General features: G+C 40.8%; 1 protein-coding gene across 8 annotated transcripts; it reads left to right on the top strand.

The window, feature by feature from the left end:
• Positions 1 to 3,584: 3,584 nt before the first annotated feature.
• LOC118362636 (COMM domain-containing protein 8-like) lies at positions 3,585 to 24,518 on the top strand. 8 transcript variants are annotated; one of them, XM_035743141.1, is made up of 5 exons: positions 3,585 to 3,721; positions 11,593 to 11,763; positions 20,321 to 20,473; positions 20,782 to 20,937; positions 23,852 to 24,518. In XM_035743141.1, exons 2-5 carry the CDS (start codon positions 11,641 to 11,643, stop codon positions 23,870 to 23,872), a joined length of 453 nt encoding a protein of 150 aa, XP_035599034.1. In that variant the 5' UTR covers positions 3,585 to 3,721; positions 11,593 to 11,640; the 3' UTR covers positions 23,873 to 24,518. The 8 variants fall into 8 exon arrangements, with proteins under 8 accessions (XP_035599034.1, XP_052342301.1, XP_035599030.1 ...); XM_052486341.1 differs by having other exon boundaries at positions 3,664 to 3,773; XM_035743137.2 differs by lacking the exon at positions 3,585 to 3,721 and adding an exon at positions 7,135 to 7,272 and having other exon boundaries at positions 11,593 to 11,748.

Genomic DNA, 24,518 nt, shown 5'->3' with positions numbered 1-24,518 from the left:
TCAATACTTTGTAGAACCACTTTTGGCAGCGATTACAGCTGTTGGTCTTTCTGGGTAAGTCTAAGATCTTTCCACACCTGGATTATGCAACATTTGCTCAATGTTCTTTTCAAAAATGTTCAAGCTCTGTCAAATTGGTTGTTGATCATTGCTAGACAACCATTTTCAGGTCTTGTGATAGATTTTCAAGTAGATTTAAGTCAAAACTGTAACTTGGCCACTCAGGAACATTCACTGTCTTTTTGATAAGCAACTCCAGTGTAGATTTGGCCTTGTGTTTTAAGTTAGTGTCCTGCTGAAAGATGAATTAATCTCCCATTGTCTGCTAGAAAAAAGACTGAACCAGATTTTCCTCTAGGATTTTGCCTGTGCTTGGCTCTATTGCGTTTCTTTTTTATCCTGAAAAACTCCCCTGTCCTTGCTGATTACAAGGATACCCATAACCTGGAGCCGCTTCTTTTCTTGTAGATATAGAGAGTGGTACTCAGTAATGTGTTGTAGTGGTTAGAGTGTTGGGTCAGTAACCAAAAGGTTGCTGGATTGAATCATCAAGCTGACAAGGTAAAAATCTGTTGTTCTGCCCCTGAGCAAGGCAGTTAACCCACTGTTCCCCGGGCGCCGAAGACGTGGATGTCGATTATGGCAGCCCCTGCACCGCTCTGTCTCAGAGTGGTTGAGTTAAATATGGAAGACACATTTCAGTTGAATGCATTCAGTTGTACAACTGACTAGGTCTCCCCCTTCCCTTATTGGATTTGTCCCAAAAATAACACTTTGCATTCAGGACAAAAAGTAAATTGCCGTGCCACATTTTTTGCAGTATTACTTTAGTGCCTTGTTGCAAACAGGATGCATGTTTGTTTAAAAATATATTTTTTATTATTCTGTAAAAGTTTCTGTCTTTTCATTCTGTCATTTAAGTTAGTATGTGGAGTAACTACAATGTAATTGATCCATCCTCAGTTTTCCTATCACAGCCATTAAACTCTGTAACAGTTAACAATTGGCCTCATGGGGAAATCCCTGAGTGGTTTACTTCCTCTCCGGCAACGGAGTTAGGAAGGACGCCTGTATCTTTGTAGTAACTGTGTGTATTGATACACCATCCAAAGTGTAATTAATAACTTCACCATTCTCAAAGTGATATTCAATGTCTGCTTTTTTATTTTTACTCATCTACTAATAGATGCCCTTCTTTGCAAGGAATTGGAAAACCTCCCTGGTCTTTGTGGTTGAATCTTTGTTTGAAATTCACTGCTTGACTGAGGGACCTTACAGATAATTGTATGTGTGGAGTACAGAGATTAGATAGTCATTCAAAAATCCTGTTAAACACTATTATGGCGCATCGAGTGAGTCAATGCAACTTGTTAAGCAATAATTTACTCCTGAACTTGTTATAGCTTGCCATTACAAAGGGGTTGAAAACTTATTGACTCAAAACATTTCAGTTTTGAATTTTTCATTAAGTTGTTTAAATTTTTTTTTAACATAATTCCACTTTGACAATATGCGGTATTGTGTGAAGGCCATTGAAAAAAATCTCTAAATAAGCTATTTTAAATTCAGGCTGTAATACAAGAAAATGTGGAAAAGTCAAGGGGTGTGAATACTTTCTGAAGGCACTGTATATAAACTCAGCAAAAAATAAATGTCCTCTCACTGTCAACTGCGTTTATTTTCATGAAACTCAATATGTAAATATTTGTATCAACATAACAAGATTCATAAACTGGGGGGGGGGGGTTAAAATCAAAAGTAACAGTCAGTATCTGGTGTGGCCACAAGCTGCATTAAGTAGTGCAGTGCATCTCCTCCTCATGGACTGCACCAGATTTGCCAGTTCTTGCTGTGAGATGTTACCCCACTCTTCCACCAAGGCACCCAAACATTTCTGGGGGGAATGGCCCTAGCCCTCTCCCTCCGATCCAACAGGTCCCAGACGTGCTCAATGGGATTGAGATCCGGGCTCTTCGCTGGCCATGGCAGAACACTGACATTCCTGTCTTGTAGGAAATCACAAACAGAACGAGCAGTATGGCTGGTGGCATTGTCATGCTGGAGGGTCATGTCAGGATGAGCCTGCAGGAAGGGTACCACATGAGGGATGAGGATGTCTTCCCTGTAATGCACAGCGTTGAGATTGCCTGCAATGACAACAAGCTCAGTCCGATGATGCTGTGACACACCGCCCCAGACCATGACGGACCCTCCACCTCCAAATCAATCCCGCTCCAGAGTACAGGCCTCAGTGTAACGCTCATACCTTCGACGATAAATGTGAATCCGACCATCACCTCTGGTGAGACAAAACCATGACTCGTCAGTGAGGAGCACTTTTTGACAGTCCTGTTTGGTCCAGCGACGGTGGGTTTGTGCCCATAGGCGATGTTGTTGCCGATGATGTCTGGTGAGGACCTGCCTTACAACTGGCCTACACGCCCTCAGTCCAGCCTCTCTCAGCCTATTGCGGACAGTCTGAGCACTGATAGAGGGATTGTGCATTCCTGGTGTAACTTGGGCAGTTGTTGTTGCCATCCTGTACCTGTCCCGTAGGTGTGATATTCGGTTGTACCGATCCTGTGCAGGTGTTGTTACACGTGGTCTGCCACTGCGAGGACGATCAGATGTCAGTCCTGTCTCCCTGTAGCGTTGTCTTAGGCGTCTCATATCTGCAGTCCTCATGCCTCCTTGCAGCCTAAGGCATGCTCATGCAGATGAGCAGTGACCCTGGGCATTCTTTCTTTTTGTGTTTTTCAGAGTCAGTAGAAAGGCTTCTTTAGTGTCCTTCGTTTTCATAACTATGACCTTAATTGCCTACCGTCTGTAACAACCGCTCCACAGGTTCATTGAACAAGCAAGGGAAACAGTGTTTAAACCCTTTAGATCTGTGAAGTTATCTGGATTTTTACGAATTATCTTTGAAAGACAGGGTCCTGAAAAATTGACATTTCTTTTCTTTGCTGAGTTTAGTTATCCACTAGCAGCCTTGAAACACATCACTTATTAACAGACATCAGCATGTCGCCTACTGTTACACAAAACCAATTCAGTTCAGGTTTGGTCTTTTCCATTTTGTAGCTTTATTGCAGCAAACTAGATTTGAATTAAACGTAGGTTAACTAATCTGGTAACGTTATCTTTCGTTACCATGAGCTCGCTAGCTGTAGTCTTAAAAAACGGAAATGAGTTGCTTCTGGTTTGTTCAGCCAAAAACAATACAGCATGAAGATAGGCAAAAACTGCTTCTCCAATAGAAATCCCGATCACACTTGTTGGCGATGTCATGTCGATGTTGGCTAGCTAAACTCATGCGCAGAAACACGTCATCTAGTCTAATGGTCGTCTCGCGCCGAACAGCGCATGTGCACGTTGTAAAATCAAAGGCACTCTGATATAAATTTGTTTTTGACAAAAATGAAAACGTGTCAGTTTGTCACTTCCACAAGGTTGGGGTAATAACTTGTTCAACTACTCAAAACATTGGTTCGAATCTAGATTGTGCCTTTAGATTTCGAGAAAATTAACAACTAAGGAATATTTTTTAACTTCTCTCACTGACTTCTCAAACCCCGGCCTCGTATGTTTTGGGTATCTCGCAAGCGTTTCCGGAAGTTTCGCGATGTTGCGCCTCTGAGTTTGGAAACTCTGTGGTTCAGCCATTCCTCGTGTGAAATTAATTGGGAAAGAATGCGGTTTTGGAATAAACGCCGAAAATAAGGTCTGAGGTTAACACACGTTTAGGATATATTATATGTTTTGTTCTAGATAAGGTCAGTTAACTTGAATAATTATGACGTCTTTGTGCATGTTTTGATTACATATATTCTTCAAAGTTGTGAAGCCCACACGAAAAAAATACAGTTTACAATAAAATACTACAAACTTTATGTAGTAAATCTGTAGCATAATTTACTACACACTGTAGTATCACGTATAGAATGTTGTAATATAAGTATACTGTAGGGTTTGACCAAAGAGCCATGGCGGAGTTAGGCCATACAAAAAGACGCTAGCATTACTATTGCTCTTTATATCAATTACTCTATTGTGCCCCGCTTTACACCCAGAGTTGCAAAGAAAACAACAGATGCGAAAATATTTCAGGAACTTACCCAGTAGTATGCATTGTTCCCTGTGCAACAGTAAACATTTGTGGTTCTTAAAAACAAAACAAAAATCCGTAGTGATCACATTACCGATCTTAAGAATGTAATGTAGGTCATATTCATACTTGCGCAGATCTTGTTTAAAAAAAAATAATAACTTGCGCAGCAGCACTAACCAGGATGTGGGTGAATTATCTTGAGTTTCCACTTGTTACCACAGCCACAAAGTCACACTTGTCTATATCGTAAGAGTGTATAAAAACAAAAATACTATTTGAAAGCGTCACACAGCAGTTGAAACAATGACAAAGAGACCTGCTCACCCCGTTTAGATAAAAAAAAAGGGGGGGGATGGATGTAACCACTCTCAAATTCAAAGACAGAGCTATTGATGCAATGACTGACCACTGATTCTTCATGGTCTCAAATTGTAGTTTTAACCATGTTTTTAGGCCAGGTATTCCCAAACTGGGGTACACGCGCAATGCAGTCGGGGGTACGCCAAATAAAATGTGATTCACATTTTTAAAAAACAAAAATAAACAATTCTTCACATTTTCAAACAGTCCATTTATATTTTCCAACAGGGCTATACATTTGGGTGAGTTTTTTTTCTCGCCTGAGTAGCCTCGTTTCACTACCAAAAATAAAATTAAACCATCTGGTGTTCAGCAAAATAACAACACAATGTCAAATACAGGTGGCTTAGTCAAATAATTAACATCCAATCAAATGAACCCTCTCGCGGGAATTCCACTACGGGAATAGCCAAACGTAGCTGCTGCTCATTCCGTCTGACAGTTGTGAATCTGGTGCAGCGGAAGAGCTACTGCCCCCTTACCAGGGAAAGCACCAAACAACAGACAGGGACTTTGGACCATTGAAGAGGCACAAATATGATGAGAACTACATTGATTTGGGGTTCCCTTATATTGGGAGTAATGCCTTTCCTCAGCCACAGTGTGTTATATGTGCAAAAGTACTATCTCACAACTCGATGAAACCTTGACTCTTGAGAAGACATTTAGAAACAAAACATGCCAATTTGAAAAATAAAAAAATATATACAGACAATGCCTTCATCAAACAACACTGTTTCACGATGCATCAGTGACATGGCAGAAGATGTTTTGAAACAATTACTGCCTCGCATACAAGCCAGTGAATTATGTGCGTTACAGCTGGATGAGTCAACAGACGGATGGACTTTGGTGGTCAAGATGTGTTGGTATCTGTACTAATGGTGCAAAAGCCATGACAGAGAGACAGTGGAGTGGTAACGCACGTGCAAGTAGTTGCTCCCAACGCCACTTGGGTACACTGCCTCATCCACCGAAAGGCTCTTGCTGTCAAGTGAATGCCTGACAGCTTGGAAGACATTTTGGACACTACAGTGAAAATGGTTAACTTTGTTAAAGCAAGGCCCCTGAACTCTCATATATTTTCTGCACTATGCAATGATATGGGCACCGACCATGTAACAATTTTACAGCATAGAGAAGTGTGCTGGTTATCAATGGGCAAAGTATTGACAAAAAATGTGTAATAGAGATACGAGCTTAAAGTTTTCTTTACTGACTCATTTTCACATGTCTGACCGCTTGCATGATGATGAGTTTCTCACACGACTGGCCTATATGGGTGATGTTTTTTCTCGCCTGAATGAATCTCCGCAACGATATTCAATGTGCGAGACAAAATTGAGTCAATGATTAAGAAGTTTGAGCTCTTCTCTGTCTGCATTAACAAGGACAACACACAGGTATTTCCATCATTGTATGATTTTTTTGTGTGCAAATGAATTCAAGCTTACGGACAATGTTAAATGTGATACAGTGAAGCATCTGAGTGAGTTGGGTGCGCAATTACGCAGGTACTTTCCCGAAACGGATGACACAAACAACTGGATTCGTTATCCCTTTCATGCCCTGCCTCCAGTCCACTTACCGATATCTGAACAAAAGAGCCTCATCAGAATTGCAACAAGCGGTTCTGTGAAAATATAATTTAATCAGAAGTCACTGCCTGATTTCTGGATTGGGCTGCTCTCAAAGTATCCTGCCTTGGCAAAACGTGTTGTTAAAACACTGATGCCCTTTGCAACCACGTACCTATGTGAGAGTGGATTCTCGGCCCTCACTAGCATGAAAACTAAATACAGGCACAGACTGTGTGTGGAAAATTATTTAAGACTGAGACTCTCCAATACAACCCAACATGGCAGTGTTTTATTTTTTAAGTGCATCCTTTCAAGCACACCCTTCTCATTAATCTGTGGTAAATATTTGAAGAACAAATAAGGTTTTATATGTAAGATTATGTCAGATTTAACTTTTTGTAGCAGGTTAGGAGAACTTACGCAGCAGGTTAGGAGCATTAACATAGCAGGTTAGGAGAATTAGGTTAGGTTTATGAAAATGGTTAGGGTTAGCTTAAACGCCCCCCAAAAAACAACTTTTGAGGACAATGTGATGTCACAAGATAATTAGTGTTGTTCCTGGGTGTAAAGAGCTGGAACACCACTGCCCACCAGAGATGGGTCTTTCATTCAGTTACATTACATTTTTTTCAGGCCTGCCAAACGATGTTACTGTAAATAGACATTACTGTGTGTGAATCACTTTAATTTACATTAGTTAATCATTTTATTTGAATGATTACATTGTTCCTGGACCAGAGGGTTATATTCAAAATCCCAGTGTTGTGCAAACAACGCTGTCCTGTGCATTACTGCTGGACATGTCATCTAGTTTCACCATAGCACTTCTGTTTTCACTTTAATAATCCTCCAAGAAAGAAGCCGATTTTATAAACACATAATGCAAAGGAAGTGAAATTTGTGTAAGCTGATGCTTTACAGAACGTTTTAATACACTGTGGCGCGTGGAATAATATTAAAGAATTTTGCCGCACTAAAAAAGTATTTTTAGGAGACTGTTTCAATACGAGCTCAACGCACTTTTTAAAATAAAATGTTTTCCATAGGCTGATTGCTCCAAAATACCTTTACCGGTATGAACCTCATTGCAAGTGTCCAATGTATAATACGCCCCCATACGTGACCACTATCAGCTGATTCGTGACGTTAAACACGGAAGGCGGAACTTGACAGCAAAACATGGTACATTTACTTGGCAAATTACCTTCTGAAGAATGTCAAAAAGTAAGAATAATTGAAAAGTGCAATCTTTACTGTAATTTCCTTGAATGTTTGATTCATAAATGTGCTGTATTTTGTCAGCCCAGTCCTGGAGCTAGTCAATGCAATATCAGGAGAACCCTTGATTCACTTTTTACATAGCAACGGTGATATTTTTATTTTATGTAACTAGGCAAGTCAGTTAAGAACAAATTCTTATTTACAATGACGGACTACCAAAAGGCCTCCTGCGGGGACTGGGGCCTGAGATTTTTATTTATTTTTATAAATACAATATAAATATAGGACACAACACTACATAAAGAGAGACCTAAGGCGACAACATAGCAAGGCAGCAACACAGCATGGTAGCATCACAAAACAAGGTACAAACATTGGGCACAGACAACGGTCAACAAGGTAGAGACAACAATACATCACACAAAGCCACCACAACTGTCAGTAAGAGTGTCCATGATTGAGTCTTTGAATGAAGAGATTGAGATACAACTGTACAGTTTGTTGCAGCTAGCCGCAGCGAACCGAATAGAGGAACGATATGTGAATGCTTCCGTAGAACAGCTGTTACACTTTAGCCACTAAAGTGTAGCAATAACTTTTTAAACTAACCTCTTCTTTAGGATACACTTTTCCCATATCAATAACGAAGACAGTATCATACATGCCAACAGTGTCCAGTTGCAGCGGGTTCTACAAAAAACACATGTTCATTAAGGTATTGAATACATGTTTTGTATCGAGTGAGTGCCACTTGTATATGTGTAGATCAGTGGCGGTCGATGCCGTTCATATATTTTTTTAATGAGTATTGCCTTATTTCTATTACAGCATATTGGATGACTGTCATTCATATTACATTCACTCAGTTCAATGTAACGTTTTTTAGATTTAGGCTACATACTACATGATAATACAATTTTCCCTATACCCATCGTGAGGTTGCTACAACCTAGCCTATGAATGAACGTTTACAACGTTGCAGACCTTAAGGCCTGCATCGAGCAGATATAGTCAGCAAGCAGTTTAGCAGTTACCCTGGCCGGCCCCAGGGGCAATACATTAATAAAACTAAAAAGTTCTAGTGTTGGATAGCCAGCTAGCTAACATAGCATCTTTCTCTGTTTGAGTAAGCTAAACTAACTTGCTACATTCCATAGCTAAGCAAGTGAAGAAAAATAAATAAATATAGATATCTCTCTCTTGCTTCTTCATTTTTTTAAAGAAATTAATTTGTTCAACTATTGTCTTTCTCTCGCTGATTCAACATTTTATGCACTACAATGTTAGCTAGCTGTAGCTTATGCTTTCAGTACAACATTGATTCTTCAATCCTTTGCTTGGGTGGACAACTTTTCAGTTCATGCTGCAAGAACTGATAGGTTGGAGGACATCCTCTGGAAGTTGTCATAATTACTGTTTAAGTCTATGGAAGGGGATGAGAACCATGAGCCTACTAGAGTTTTGTATCGATGTCAATGTACCCAGAGGAGGACAGAATTTAGCTGTCCTCCATCCGGCTACACCATAGTGCTACCCTACAGAGTGCTGTTGAGGCCACTGTAGACCTTCATCGCAAAACAGTGTGTTTTAATCAATTATTTACTTCAAGGTTTTCACACACTGTTGCTGGTATTTTGGCCCATTCCTCCATGCAGATCTCTAGAGCAGTGATGTTTTGGAGCTGTTGCTGGGCAACACAAACTTTCAACTCCCTCCAAAGATTTTCTATGGGGTTGAGATCTGGAGACTGGCTAGGCCACTCCAGGACCTTGAAATGCTTCTTACGAAGCCAATACTTCGTTGCCCGGGCGGTGTGTTTGGGATCATTGTCATGCTGAAAGACCCATCCACGTTTCATCTTCAATGCCCTTGCTGATGGAAGGAGGTTTTCGCTCAAAATCTCACGATACATGGCCCCATTCATTCTTTCCTTTACACGGATCCTTTACACGATCAGTCGTCCTTGTCCCTTGCAGAAAAACAGCCCCAAAGCATGATTTTTCCACCCCCATGCTTCACAGTAGGTATGGTGTTCTTTGGATGCAACTCAGCATTCTTTGTCCTCCAAACACAACGAGTTGAGTTTTTACCAAAAAGTTCTATTTTGGTTTCATCTGACCATATGACATTCTCCCAATCTTCTTCTGGATCATCCAAATGCTCTCTAGCAAACTTCAGACGGGCCTGGACATGTACTGGCTTAAGCAGGGGGACACGTCTGGCACTGCAGGATTTGAGTCCCTGGCGGCGTAGTGTGTTACTGATGGTAGGCTTTGTTACTTTGGTCCCAGCTCTCTGCAGGTCATTCACTAGGTCCCCCTGTGTGGTTCTGGGATTTCTGCTCTTGTGATCATTTTGACCCCACGGGGTGAGATCTTGCGTGGAGCCCCAGATCGAGGGAGATTATCAGTGGTCTTGTATGTCTTCCATTTCCTAATAATTGCTCCCACAGTTAATTTCTTCAAACCAAGCTGCTTACCTATTGCAGATTCAGTCTTCCCAGCCTGGTGCAGGTCTACAATTTTGTTTCTGGTGTCCTTTGACAGCTCTTTGGTCTTGGCCATAGTGGAGTTTGGAGTGTGACTGTTTGAGGTTGTGGACAGGTGTCTTTTATACTGATAACAAGTTCAAACGGGTGCCATTAATACAGGTAATGAGTGGAGGACAGAGGAGCCTCTTAAAGAATAAGTTATAGGTCTGTGAGAGCCAGAAATCTTCCTTGTTTGTAGGTGACCAAATACTTATTTTCCACCATAATTTGCAAATAAATTCATGAAAAATCCTACAATGTGATTTTCTGGATTTGTTTTCCTCATTTTGTCTGTCATAGTTGAAGTGTACCTATGATGAAAATTACAGGCCTCTCATCTTTCTATAAGTTGGAGAACTTTCACAATTGGTGGCTGACAATACTTTTTTGCCCCACTGTATTTAGTGTAATTTTATCTAAAAAGAATGGCTTTTTAATGTTTCACTATTTTATTTTTGCCATTCACTGAGGATAGTCCTCCCCTTCCTCCGCTGGGGAGCCTTCACTAGTGTAGCTCTTTGTTTTGGTCACACTGTGTGACATGCTGTCATCTACTTCTACACGTGGCTGCGTAGCATAGATGCTGGGAAATAATAAGAATGTGTTCTACTTAGTGCTTTTCAAAGAACCTCAAAGCACACAAAAATACATCTAATTTAGAAAAACAACATGAGATGGACAGTCATTAGCAGTGGTGTAAAATACTTAAGCAACAATTCTTTAAAGTACTTAAGTAGTTTTGGGGGGTGATCTGTAGGCCTACTTTACTATTTGTATTTTTTACAACTTTTACTTTTACTCTACTACATTCCTAAAGAAAATCATATACGTTTTACTCTATACTTTTTTCCTCACACCCAAAAGTACTTGTTACATTTTGAATGCTTAGCATGAAAGGAAAATGGTCCAATTCACTCACTCATCAAGAGAACATCCCTGGTAATCCCTACTGCCTCTGATCTGGCAGACTCAATTAACACAAATGCTTATTTTGTAAAGAAGAGTGTTGGAGTGTGCCCCAAGAAAATTGTGCTGTTTGTTTGGCTTAATAGAAGGAATATGACATTATTTGTTCTTTTACTTTTGATACTTAAGTATATATATTTTTTACTCAAGTATGACAATTGTGTACTTTTTCCACCACTGGTCATTAGAAAGTTCATGGCTTGAGTGATCATCTGAGCGAGGTAAATACTAGATGTGTGGTAGCTAACATGGCGAGGAACCTCTTCGTGTGGTACAGAACATGGATTTTTCTGAATGTGTTCTCTGATTTTTGTAGAACCACATGCAACGAGGCACAGACAATCATTTGATATTTTGTAAGTTCTCAATTCAGGAAAAAAGTATCACCAATAACAGGTTAATTGAAACCTTTCATGCTACACTTTACAGTAGCTAAGGTATAACGGCTGTATGGAACCATTCACATATCACCTTTACAATGTGTAGCTACATAGCAACAGGCCATTGTAGGAGGAAAATTAATTATCATTATCATTAATAAAATACATTTTTCATTAGCTGGCACGCAAGAGTGTTTCATTGTTATAAGCACATGCTGAACCAACAATTGAACAGCAGAGGGAGCATGATGCTTGATTGTAAATACAAAGCATACAGATACGGCGCTTACTCAAAAACACTATGACTGCCACACAAACATGGGCATGGCATTGTTTACTGACTTGTTTTGGGTAGATGGATTAAATCCCAGCATAGGCTACAAAAGGACCGCAATACATTTTTTTTCACGACGATGATGATGATGATACACACTTTCTCTCCTCCAGCTATTACACTGGGTGGTAGACGGTGTGTGTGGACGGGAGCCCCCTCGGATGGCAGACTACGGTAATACGTGGACCCTTGTAGAATGGATGGAGCTCCTCGACTCCCTCTCCTCTCTGTTCCGGCTCGCCGTGGGTAAGAAGACCCCAGACGAAGAGGTGAGACCATCGTCAGTGAGTTTGGAGCAGTCTTTTGAGTTTTATCATGAATGTTTGACTTTGAGTCATGTTCCATGCATGACTGGCCCTTGACTTAGATGTCATGGGAGTTGGGTTTCTAAGATGTGCAATGCAGTGGCTCACTGGTTTGTGAGGGTTCTTTTGACAGTTATATTGTGTTGGGCTCTTTAGTGTGTATTAGGTTTGTGTAGCGCCTCTTGACGGCTGCAATGTATTTTGTATACCGGCAGTGTATTGGATTTGTAAGGAGTGTGAAGAGTATTTGGTTTGGTCAATGTTTCTCAATCCATTCCCGAGGGATGCTCAGGGGGTGTACATTTTGATTGAACCATGTGTTTTATTGCTGGGCTAGAACAAAAGTGGACAATGGTCACCACTCTGTGAGGGCTGTAGTGTGTGGTATGTTGTGTTTTGTTATGCCTGCAGAGTAGACTGTGGATTTGGGGTGTCAGGTGTATACACTGTGTTGGTCTCAGGTTTCAGTGTGTTTGTCACTCCGGTGGAAGGCAGGCGTCAGGTTTCAGACTCTGCTGGGATATCCCAGCAATCTGTTTTCTGACTCTTGACAGGAGGGGCCATTGAAAGTTCAACCAGGCATCAGACTACTGTGTTCCCCTAGAATGCATCTTTGGCACGGCTTAGTAACATTTAATGCTAACACCCAGGCCTACATTTTCAATTGATAAACGTTACATAGAGTGCCAGTTTATTATTTTTTTTAAAAATTTTTAAAACATTTTTAATATTTAAGGAGAGAAAAACAAGATCTCTTGATTGCAAAGGTCTATACACCTCTTTGTGGCACATCTAAATACGTTTAAAAAAACAAGTATTTTTATGAAAATCACGCAATTACACTGAACAAAATAACATAGAAAAATGTCAACGATTTTACTGAGTTACAGTTAGGGTTGCACATTTTGGGGAATATTCATAGGTGGAAACTTTCTGTGGGAATTAATGGGAATGTATGCAAATTATTATTAATATCATTTGAATGTAGATGTTTTTTGTATTGGATCTATTTACCATACAGAAACATACACATTTTACCTTATCATAAGTAGACACAATTACAAATGATTAAATCCTTCCAATAGAAATTTTAAAAACTATATACACTGCTCAAAAAAATAAAGGGAACACTTAAACAACACAATATAACTCCAAGTCAATCACACTTCTGTGAAATCAAACTGTCCACTTAGGAAGCAACACTGAGTGACAATAAATTTCACATGCTGTTGTGCAAATGGAATAGACAACAGGTGGAAATTATAGGCAATTAGCAAGACACCCCCAATAAAGGAGTGGTTCTGCAGGTGGTGACCACAGACCACTTCTCAGTTCCTATGCTTCCTGGCTGATGTTTTGGTCACTTTTGAATGCTGGTGGTGCTTTCACTCTAGTGGTAGCATGAGACGGAGTCTACAACCCATACAAGGCTCAGGTAGTGCAGCTCATCCAGGATGGCACATCAATGCGAGCTGTGGCAAGAAGGTTTGCTCTGTCTGTCAGCGTAGTGTCCAGAGCATGGAGGCGCTACCAGGAGACAGGCCAGTACATCAGGAGACGTGGAGGAGCAGGAGGAGCACTGCCAGAGCCCTGCAAAATGACCTCCAGCAGGCCACAAATGTGCATGTGTCTGCTCAAACGGTGAGAAACGGACTCCATGAGGGTGGTATGAGGGCCCGACGTCCACAGGTGGGGGTTGTGCTTACAGCCCAACACCGTGCAGGACGTTTGGCATTTGCCAGAGATCACCAAGATTGGCAAATTCGCCACTGGCGCCCTGTGCTCTTCACAGATGAAAGCAAGTTCACACTGAGCACATGTGACAGACGTGACAGAGTCAGGAGACGCCGTGGAGAACGTTCTGCTGCCTGCAACATCCTCCAGCATGACCGGTTTGGCGGTGGGTCAGTCATGGTGTGGGGTGGCATTTCTTTGGGGGGCTGTACAGCCCTCCATGTGCTCGCCAAAGGTAGCCTGACTGCCATTAGGTACTGAGATGAGATCCTCAGACCCCTTGTGAGACCATATGTTGGCCCTGGGTTCCTCCTAATGCAGACAATGCTAGACCTCATGTGGCTGGAGTGTGTCAGCAGTTCCTGCAAGAGGAAGGCATTGATGCTATGGACTGGCCCGCCCGTTCCCCAGACCTGAATCCAATTGAGCACATCTGGGACATCATGTCTCGCTCCATCCACCAACGCCACGTTGCACCACAAACTGCTCATCAGGAGCATGCCCCGGCGTTGTAGGGAGGTCATACAGGGACGTGGAGGCCACACACACTACTGAACCTCATTCTGACTTGTTTTAAGGACATTACATCAAAGTTGGATCAGCCTGTAGTGTGGTTTTCCACTTTAATTTTGAGTGTGACTCCAAATCCAGACCTCCATGGGTTGATAAATTTGATTTCCATTGATCATTTTTGTGTGATTTTGTTGTCAGCACATTCAACTATGTAAAGAAAAAAGTATTTATAAAAATATTTCATTCATTCAGATCTAGGATGTGTTATTTTAGTGTTCCCTTTATTTTTTTGAGCAGTGTAGTTACGAATCGAACATTAATTAAATGAGTTGACTCTTCACATGGGATGATTTTGCTGAATAACCAAAGAAAGGGAATATTGAATGATCCATCTCATCTCCCAAAAACGTTTTCAACATACATCTGTAAAATGATAGTCTAGAAACTAAAGCTTTGGTTGTCTTCCTCTCAAACTTGCATGTCTTCTCCCTGGACCTCCTCAATGTCCAGCTCTTGAACACCAGACTCTGAGGCCTCATCTTCACTGTCACTTTCAACCTTGTTGAGGATGGCTCGTTGTCAGGCTCAAAAAAAATCTAATTTGCCCGGATGGCCACCAATTTTTCAACCCTTGTATTGGTCAGCCTGTTGCGTGCTTTGGTGTGTGTGTTCCCAAACAATGATGATGGAGGCAACAGGGGAAAGAGCCTCAGAGCCACGAAGTCCCTTCCACCAGGTGGCTGATGATATATGTTGGCACAATATACCATATTTCATCTCCATCCCAAACCCCTTGCTTGGAAGTGTACTTTGCCAGACTGCCAAGAACCTTGCCCTCATCCAGGCCAAGGTGGTAAGACACGATAGTGATGCCACCATAGGCTTTGTTGATCTCTGCACCAGACAGTATGCTCTTGCCAGCATACTTGGGGTCCAACATGTATGCTGCGGCGTGAATGGACTTCGGGCAGAAGTCTTCGTGCTTTTTGATGTATTTCAGAACTGCAGTTTCCTCTGCTTGGAGCAACAGTGAAATGGGCAGGGCAGTACAGATTTCTTCTCAAGCAGAGTCTGAACATCAGACAGTATGGCATTGTCTCCCTCAATCTGTGAAATGGCTTCTGTTATAGGTTTCAGGAGTTTCAAGCTGCTTACCACTCTCCCAAAATACATAATCCAGGAGGATCCTCTTGATGGGGCTGTCTATATCAGCAGACTGTGATTTGGCCATTTCTTGGAGAGACTCCTTCCCCTCCAGGAGACTGTCAAACATGATGACAATACCCCCCCAACATGTGTTGCTGGGCAGCTTCAATGTGGTGCTCTTATTCTTCTTACTTTGCTTGGTGAGGTAGATTGCTGTTATAACTTGATGACCCTTCACATACCTAACCATTTCCTTAGCTCTCTTGTAGAGTGTATCCATTGTTTTCAGTGCTATGATGTCCTTGGGGAGCAGATTCAATGCATGAGCAGCACAGCCAATGGGTGTGATGTGAGGGTAGGACTCCACTTTAGACCAAGCAGCCTTCATGTTCACAGCATTGTCTGTCACCAGTGCAAATACCTCATTGATGATTGCCTTCAGCTCATTTGCAATGTAGAGACTGGTGTGTCTGTTGTCCCTTGTGTCTGTGCTCTTGTAGAATACTGTTTGATGGGTGGAGATTATGTAGTTAATTATTCCTTGCCCACGAACATTTGACCACCCATCAGAGATGATTGCAATACAGTCTGCTTTCTCTATGATATGCTTGACCTTCACTTGAACTCTGTTGAACTCTGCATCCAGCAAATAGGTAGATAAGTAGATAAAGCATGTCTGGTTGGAGGGGTGTATGCTGGGCGAAGAACAATCAGAAATCTCTTCCAATACACATTGCCTGTGAGCATCAGAGGTGAACCAGTTGCATACACAGCTCAAGCATCAGCAATTCTCTGACTACGTTCCTCCATTGAGTCAAAAAAACTTCTGATTCCAGGACCATGAGCTGTTGCTATTGATAAGGTGTCTGATTAATAATTTCACCTCGAATAGAAGTAGAGGGACTTTTGTCAGAGGTTGACTGTTGTGAGCGCTGAGGGAACTTTATGCACTTGGCCAGATGATTCTGTATCTTTGTTGTATTCTTCACATATGATTTGGCACAGTATTTGCAAATGTACACAGCTTTTCCCTCTACATTAGTTGCAGTGAAATGTGTCAACACATCAGACAGTGCCCGTGGTATTTTCCTGTAAAGATTAGAAAAAAATGAGGAAAAAAATTAATAAATACAATTCCATGTACAGATAGATTAAATAACTCCTTTGTAAGATAAATGTTTTAAAGTAAGGAAGTAGGTGAATTAACACTCCTCAGTTAGCAGGCTCTATCTAGCAAGCTAAAACCCACATGGTAGCAAGAACTAACTAGCAGAAATTGTTAACAAGTTAGAAATAAGTTAGATTTAAACACACTTTTCTGTAGGCAACTATTTACTAGTTAACAAAAAATCATGTATGTCATATAAAATATATTCACCCAACCCAGTATTGTAATCAAAACTTACCAGAAAGCATGTAGTCCTTGGCTCAGACAGTGTGGGCTCAATAGCATCTCATTAGTGTGCAAGATCTTGAGAATCAGCTGTACATGTGATGGAAGAGTGCACTGCACATGTGATGGAAGAATGCACTGTGCATGCAGAGGGTTGCAATTCCATTGCATTGGGGATAGTTTAACCAAAATATGTGAAAAGACCTAGAATTATGTGTATCCCACAAAAAAGGTTCAATGTTATAAGCTAACCTTTTTGACGAATTTAAGCAAAACTTCCCATGGAAAATTTCCGGGGAAATTCTGGAAATTTACCAGAAACTTTCCGACCCTTTGCAACCATAGTTACAGTTCATATAAGGAAATCAGTCAATTGAAATGTTTTCATTAATCTATGGATTTCACATGACTGGGAATACAGATATGCATTTTTTGGTCACAGATACCTTTAAAAAAAAAGTAGGGCTGTGAATCAGAATCAGTCAGTGTCTGGTGTGACCACCATTTTCCTCATGCAGCGTGACACATCTCCTTCTCATAGAGTTGATCAGGCTGTTGATTGTGGCCTGTGAAATGGTGTCCCACACCTCTTCAATGGCTGTTCGAAGTTTCTGGATATTGGCGGGAACTGGAACACACTGTTGTACACGTTCATCCAGAGTATCCCAAACATGCTTAATGGGTGACATGTCTGGTGAGTGTGCAGGCCATGGAAGAACTGGGAAAATTTCAGTATCCAGGAATTGTGTACACATCCTTGCGACATGGGACCGTGCTTTATCATGCTGAAACATGTGGTGATGTCGGCGGATGAAAGGCACGACAATGGGCCTCACATTATCTCTGTGCATTCAAATGACCATCGATAAAATGCAATTGTGTTCGTTGTACGTAGTTTATGCCTGCCCATACCATAATCCCACCTCCACCATGGGGCACTCTGTTCACAACGTTGACATCAGTAAACCGCTCACCCACACAACGCCATACAGGTACATTGGAAACCGTAATTCATCCATGAAGAGCACACTTCGGTGGCCACTGGCATGCTGGAGAAGGTGAGCATTTGCCCACTGAAGTCGGTTACACCGCCAAACTGCTGTCAGGTCAAGACCCGGGTGAGGATGGCGAGCACTCAGATGAGCTTCCCCGAGATGGTTTCTGACAGTTTATGCAGAAATTCTTCAGTTATGCAAACCCACAGTTTCATCAGCTGTCCGGGAAGCTGGTCTCAGACGATCCTTCGGGTGAAGAAGCCGGATATGGAGGTCCTGGGCTGGTGTGGTTACACATGGTCTGCGGTTGTAAGGCCGGTTGGATGTACTACCAAATTATCTAAAATAACACTGGAGAAAGCATATGGTAGCGAAATTAACATTCAATTATCTGGCAACAGCTCTGGTGGATATTCCTGCTGTCAGCATGTCAATTGTACGCTCCCTGAAAGCCACAGATGTCTCAAGTTTTGTGTTTTGTGACAACTTCACATTTTAGAGTGGCCTTTTATTGTTTCCAGCACAAGGTGCACCTGTGTAATGATTATACGGTTTAATCAGCTTTTTGATTAGCCACACCTGTCAGGTGGATGGACCAACACTTTATGTGTTGCATTTATATTTTTGTCCAGTGTAGTTTCGTTTGTGCAAAAGTAATAGTGGGAAAAATAGATGGGATCATTTTTGAATAAGTTCCTCTTTCTGAGTAATATTCAAACGGATTTAACCTCCAAGCCACCAAGTGCTTTAAAAATGTGTATATAGTTACAGATCAGGTGAAGGTGATGAAACAATTCCAAAATGCCATAATAACCCTTTGAATATGGACAAGTATGGCAATTAAGCTGTTGATGGTGTTACATATCAACTGGGTGCTGAGAGGATCTGTCAGTCCTTCCTAACATAGTTATGGGAGAGAATGAGAACTGCTCAGAGATGTCACTATAAGCCCAAAGGTGATTTTAAAACAGACACTGAGTTCCTTTGCTGAGCTGTGAGAACTGTGGATGGATTAGCAACATTGCGTTCATTTCCCATTACAGTGGAAAGAAGAAAGCATGTGCTAATAAAATCCATTCCAAATCATCCTTCCTGTTTGCAAAATGGTAATTTAAGTAAAACTTTAAGAGAACATAAGAGAACATGACAAATAACAACAAATAAATGAACTTTTTTGCAAAAACTTTCGGTTTAGGGCAAAGACACATCACCGAGTGAACCTTCCATATTTTCAAGAATTGTGGCAGCATCATCTTGTTATGTTATTATTGTCACCGGCAGGGATTGGGGAGTTTTGTCAGGACCAAAATAAATATGAAAAACGTAGTATTCTGAAGACCTCACACTAGGATATAGATTTATGTTTGAGGGCAACAAATGATAAAGCCAAAGACACACGAGTGGCCTTCCGTGAGGTGTTCAGTGATTCTGAGTCGTCTAGTCTCAGCCCTGACTTAAATCTGTGTGAAAATCAGTGACAATACTGGAATATTGCTGTCCATCAATGATCTACAACCAAATTGAATGAGCTTGATCAATTTTGACAATAATAATGGATAGATGTTGCCCTAAGGGCTGTGCAAAGTTGGCGGGACCTTATTCAAAATCATTTTCAGCTGTTTCTGCCAAAAGTACTTCCATCAAGTATTAACTCATGTCAGGGGTGTGAAGACCTACTAAATAAATACATTTTCATTTTTTTTAAACAAATGTTTCTTTCACTTTGAAAGTGTGAAGTAGGCTGTCAATCAGTGGGGTAAAATCCCAATTTAATCTATTTTTTTAGATTTTAATTTAAGGGACCCAAACTGTGACAACTGTGTAAACGTTGTGTAGACTTTCTCTAGGCACTATATGAGTTAATTTAGTAGCAAAGTTATTTCAGTAGCGAGTTATTGACAATACTAATGAAATATTGCAGGGACATAGACTCATCTGTTTCAGTTGCGAAACTAAATGTTTTATGTGTAAATAGAATTACAGGCAGACTGAAACAAGACCAGCCATTTGATATTCATTGCACAATCACCAGGAGCTGTGGCACAAGATGGGAACAACGAGCTGCGGAACATATTTACAAAAGTCATGTATTAATAAATATTGTATGTCCAGTGTTGACAGTTTGTGTATCATGTGTGTTTAATGTAGGCCAATGTGCAGGTAACTGCCAAAATAAAGGAAACACCAACATAAAGTGTCTAAATAGGGCATTGGGCTATTAAGCCGCCAGAACAGCTTCAATGCTCCTTGGCATATATTTGACTAGTGTCTGGAAATCTATTGGAGGGATATGACACCATTCTTCAATGAGAAATTCTATAATTTGGTGTTTTGTTGAGGGTAGTGGAAAATGCTGTCTCATGCGCCGCTACAGAATCTCCCGTAAGTGTTCAATTGGGTAGAGGTCTGGTGACTTACACACATTCTTTAAACCCTCTATGCTCCTTTACAAATTCACTGAGATGTATTCTAGCAATGGTACCGAAAATAATGGTCAACTGGTATTTTAAAATATGACCCTAAGCATTATGGGATATTAATTGCTCTACACCTGTGTGGAAGCACCTGCGTTCAATATATTTATATATTTTGTATCCCTCATTTACTGAAGTGTTTCCTTTATTTTGGCAGTTACCTGTACCATCCCACACAAGTTATTTTGAATTTGAACTGTGTAGTTTGCCAATAAAATTTAATATACAGTATGAGAGATTTATTGATTACTGCAACTGCCAACCTCTTCTGCTTTGGGCAGGTGCTGGCATCGTTGGCAGACGTGGGCAGTGGGTATGGGGAGGCTGTGCTGACTGTCCTGAGGGCTAGACGAGAGGAGATCCGTCAGGCGCTGGTGGAGAGGACCAATAACGTGTCCAGCTCTACCCTCCAGGATTTTGACTGGCAGATAAAGGTGAATTCCCTGCACTATAGTGAGGAGACAACAATCTCCGTTTGATTGGGAAACTGATTGGTCAGGACTCCCTTGAAAAATATATATTTTTTTATCTCAAAGGAATATCTTGGTTAAATACAGGTCAAATGAAAAAAGTGTTTTTACTTGGTATGCAGAAATTCCGTGAGAAATTATGCTTTATCAGTCATTGATTTGGGGTGAAATACTGAGTTGTATGGTTCACTACCTATCTACTACTGCTACCACAATGATTTCTATACATTTGAATCCTAAGCCTTTCTCTCGCTCTCTGTTTCTCTGTTCAGCTGGCATTGTCCAGTGATAAGATCTCATTTCTCCATACCCCTCTACTCAACCTCCGTTTGGATGTGAAGGAGAATGGTGCCCTGAAGCCTCTGTCTGTCGAGATGAACAGAGAGGAATTACAAACACTCATCAGCTCATTGGAGGCTGCCAATAAGGTACAATCTTCGGGGGGACACATACATGCACTTATACACAAATTATTAGGGTATTGACTTGTGTGCGTAATTTCCGATCGAATGCGTTTGTGTCTGTGTCAGTGTGTTTGTCCAATGTTTCAGTGGTGCATAGTTATGCAAAGCATGTGTGTGAGTGCTTGCATGTATGCGTGTGTGTGTGTGTGTATTTGAGTTTGACCAGCATCAGTGGAGGGTATGATTTGGATGGGTTGAGAACAGTTTTCATGGCAGTTCCACCAATAGTCTAATATCATTACACCTACTGATGTCAGAGGCGCAAGAGCCTGTGATTTCTGCCAGCCATTGTGCCTTCATTCACTTAATGTTTTTTCCCCCAGTCTCTCCATATTCCCTGTCGTAGAAGACATTTGTATGTATATTACAGGAGTGCTTTTATACAGAAACATATTCGTATCCCAACTGCAGTTCATAGTCTGACTGTACACTCCTCCCACAAGTCTCCAGAAAACTTGTGTTTTGGGACCGAGAGTTACCTCTTCATTAAAACGTTACAGGACAAAAGGTCCTAGCGTGTGAGGAACATGTTTGCTGGCCTCAAATGCTAGTCAGCTAGCAAATATTTAGAAGCAAATGTAAAATTGTTTAGCGAGTCATGCTAACCCGTTGCAATCCGTTTAGTGTTGATTGCTAGCTACAGATGTTAGCTGGCTAGTTAGCTACAATAGTTAGCTACAGCCATCAGTTGTTGTGTTATCATATTTTGCCTATTCCACCGTTTGTAAAAGGCATACTGGCATTTGAATATAGCACAGGAATAGGGAATCTAGACACACTGTGGACACGATAGACACATTTAAATGTACACTATCGCTCAAAAGTTTGGGGTAACCTAATGTCCTTGTTTTTGAAAGAAAAACAACATTTCTTGAACCTTAAAATAACAACAAATTGATCAGAATTAGTGTAGACATTGTTAATATTGTAAATGACTACTGTAGCTGGAAACAACAGATTTTTTTTACGGAATATCTACATAGGCCCATTATCAGCAACCATCACTCACTCCTGTGTTCCAATGGCACGTTGTGTTAGCTAATCCAAGTTTATCATTTTAAAAGGCTAATTGATCATTAGAAAAGCCTTTTTCAGTTATGTTAGCACAGCTGAAACCTATTGTGCTGATTTTAAAGAAGCAATACAACTGGCCTCCTTAAGACTAGTTGAGTATCTGGAGCATCAGCATTTGTGGGTTCGATTACAGGCTCAAAATGTCCAGAAACAAAGGACTTTCTTCCGAAACTCAACAGTCTATTCTTGTTCTGAGAAATGAAGGCTATTCCATACGAGATATTGTCAAGGAGTTGCCTCTTCACTGTTGACATTGAGACTGGTGTTTTGCGGGTACTATTTAATGATGCTGCCAGTTGAGGACTTATGACGTGTCTGTTTCTCAAACTAGACACTCTAATGTACTTGTCCTCTTGCTCAGTTGTGGTTAGAGCCAGTTTGCACTGTTATTTGAAGGGAGTGGTACACAGCGTTGTACGAGATCTTCAGTTTCTTGGCAATTTCTCGCATGGAATAGACTGATAGTTTCAGAAGAAAGTTATTTGTTTCTGCCCATTTTCAGCCAGAATGCTCCAGATACTCAACTAGTCTAAAGAAGGCCAGTTTTATTGCTTCTTTAATCAGCACAACAGGTTTCAGCTGTGCTAACATAATTGCAAAAGGGTTTTCTAATGATCGATTAGCCTTTTAAAATGATAAACTTGGATTAGCTAACACAACGTGCCATTGGAACACAGGAGTGATGGTTGCTGATAATGGGCCCCTGTACGCCTATGTAAGTAAATATTCTGTAAAAAAATATGCAATTTCCAGCTACAATAGTAATTTCCAACATTAACAATATCTACACTATTTCTGATCAATTTGATGTTATTTTAATGGACAAAAAAAGTTGCTTTTCTTTCAAAAACAAGGACATTTCTAAGTGACCCCAAACCTTTGAACAATAGTGTAAGTATAGATGCATGACTCATTCGGAATTCCATAAACAGAACTCTATGATCAGAATACTAAAGCTGTGTGAACTGTCAAGTCTAGACACGGCCCTAGAGAGCCCTTCTCCTATATATACATTGATCTTTTCTTTGACAGCATAGGCCTCAAAGGTACTGCCTATCTCCAGTTTAAAGTAGTCAACTTATTATTCTACTTTTGAGTTTATTGGCAGTTTGTAAATAAACAAAAAATGGTCATAACAGCTACCGTGCTGGAGTGTGTATAGTCTGAACAGGTATAAAGCCAATGTTGGTGATATACTGCAACCTGCAGTTATGGATTGTTTGCCTAGGAATGTAATTCATTGGCTGACCCCCTCCTGCTGATCTGGGTTCTTTCTAGAGCCCGACCGATATATCGGTTCACCAATATTGGCCTTTTAAAGCTATATCGGTATTGGCTGATAACTCCACTGATAGCCTCTATTCAATAAATAGGATGAAAAAAGGGAATCTCATGCTTATCTGAACACTTGCTGCCATTCTCATGATGTGTCATTATTGTTAAAATGTGTGATATCAACATTTGAAGCATAGTTATTGGACAATTGCTCTTCTGGGTGGCAATTTGAAAACAGTGTGGGGAAAATTACACTTCTTCAGTTCCCTGCTGTTAAACAGTATATCGGCAAGTTTTGCCCCTCAAAAAATCAGAATCGGACCCCAAAAATCATATAATTCGGGCTCTAATCCTTTCTTAACCCATAGTAAATCCCACCAAGTTGACGACTTTAAAATGGTGGAAGCCCTCAATGGTGCTGTCTATGCTAATGCAGGATTTGTAGCACAAGAGCTCTCTATCCATCTCTATGTGCACACTTTACCTCTGTGTGTGTATCCTGACAGTGTGTGTGTTTGTGACCTTACAGGTGGTACTACAGCTGAAGTGATGGCGTCGATGGACATTTCACTGTGCCCTTTTATTTATGGCTCTTATTAAGGGGACATCATAGAGGGACACTGAGCTATGATGCAGGGGAACAACTCTTAGCCTTCAACCCACTAGGCACTGATTCCTTACGCCTCGATCACACCTACAGCGTCATTGCACAAAATGAAACACAGCAACATCTGGATATGTGTGCAACAAAAGTTCAACATTCACCTTCTGCTACCATTTCTGTCAATCCTTCTACACATATAATTTGATGCATACGTTTGATAAATCCAACGCATGCACCACACAGAACGCACTGCGACTGCCTCTGCAACGCACATGCAGTGTTCCATTGGAAATGAATGTACTTCTGGTGTACCAAAACGCAACGATGCTGTCTGTGTGAATGAATTAAAAAGCATTGAATTTGTATAAGCATGGGATAGTGGGTGTTGCACCATATTCCTTTTCTTCCATTTCTTTTAAATCCATGAGGGGGAGTGAATGAGTGCACATTTTGGGGAGAAGGTTAGAGAATTGTACTGCAGCCTAAGATATATTCCCATGACTGCAGCAGTCTTTTTTTGTACTTGTTTTGCTGTTTTTTGTTGTTGTAATCCATTCCATTACTGTATAAAAAAATGAATGTTTAACCTTTA

Source organism: Oncorhynchus keta, chromosome 29, assembly GCF_023373465.1.
Source record: "Oncorhynchus keta strain PuntledgeMale-10-30-2019 chromosome 29, Oket_V2, whole genome shotgun sequence".
In the NCBI taxonomy this organism is placed as follows: Eukaryota; Metazoa; Chordata; class Actinopteri; order Salmoniformes; family Salmonidae; genus Oncorhynchus; species Oncorhynchus keta.
Note: the sequence above shows the minus strand (reverse complement) of the source record. Positions and strands in the feature narration are given on the sequence as shown.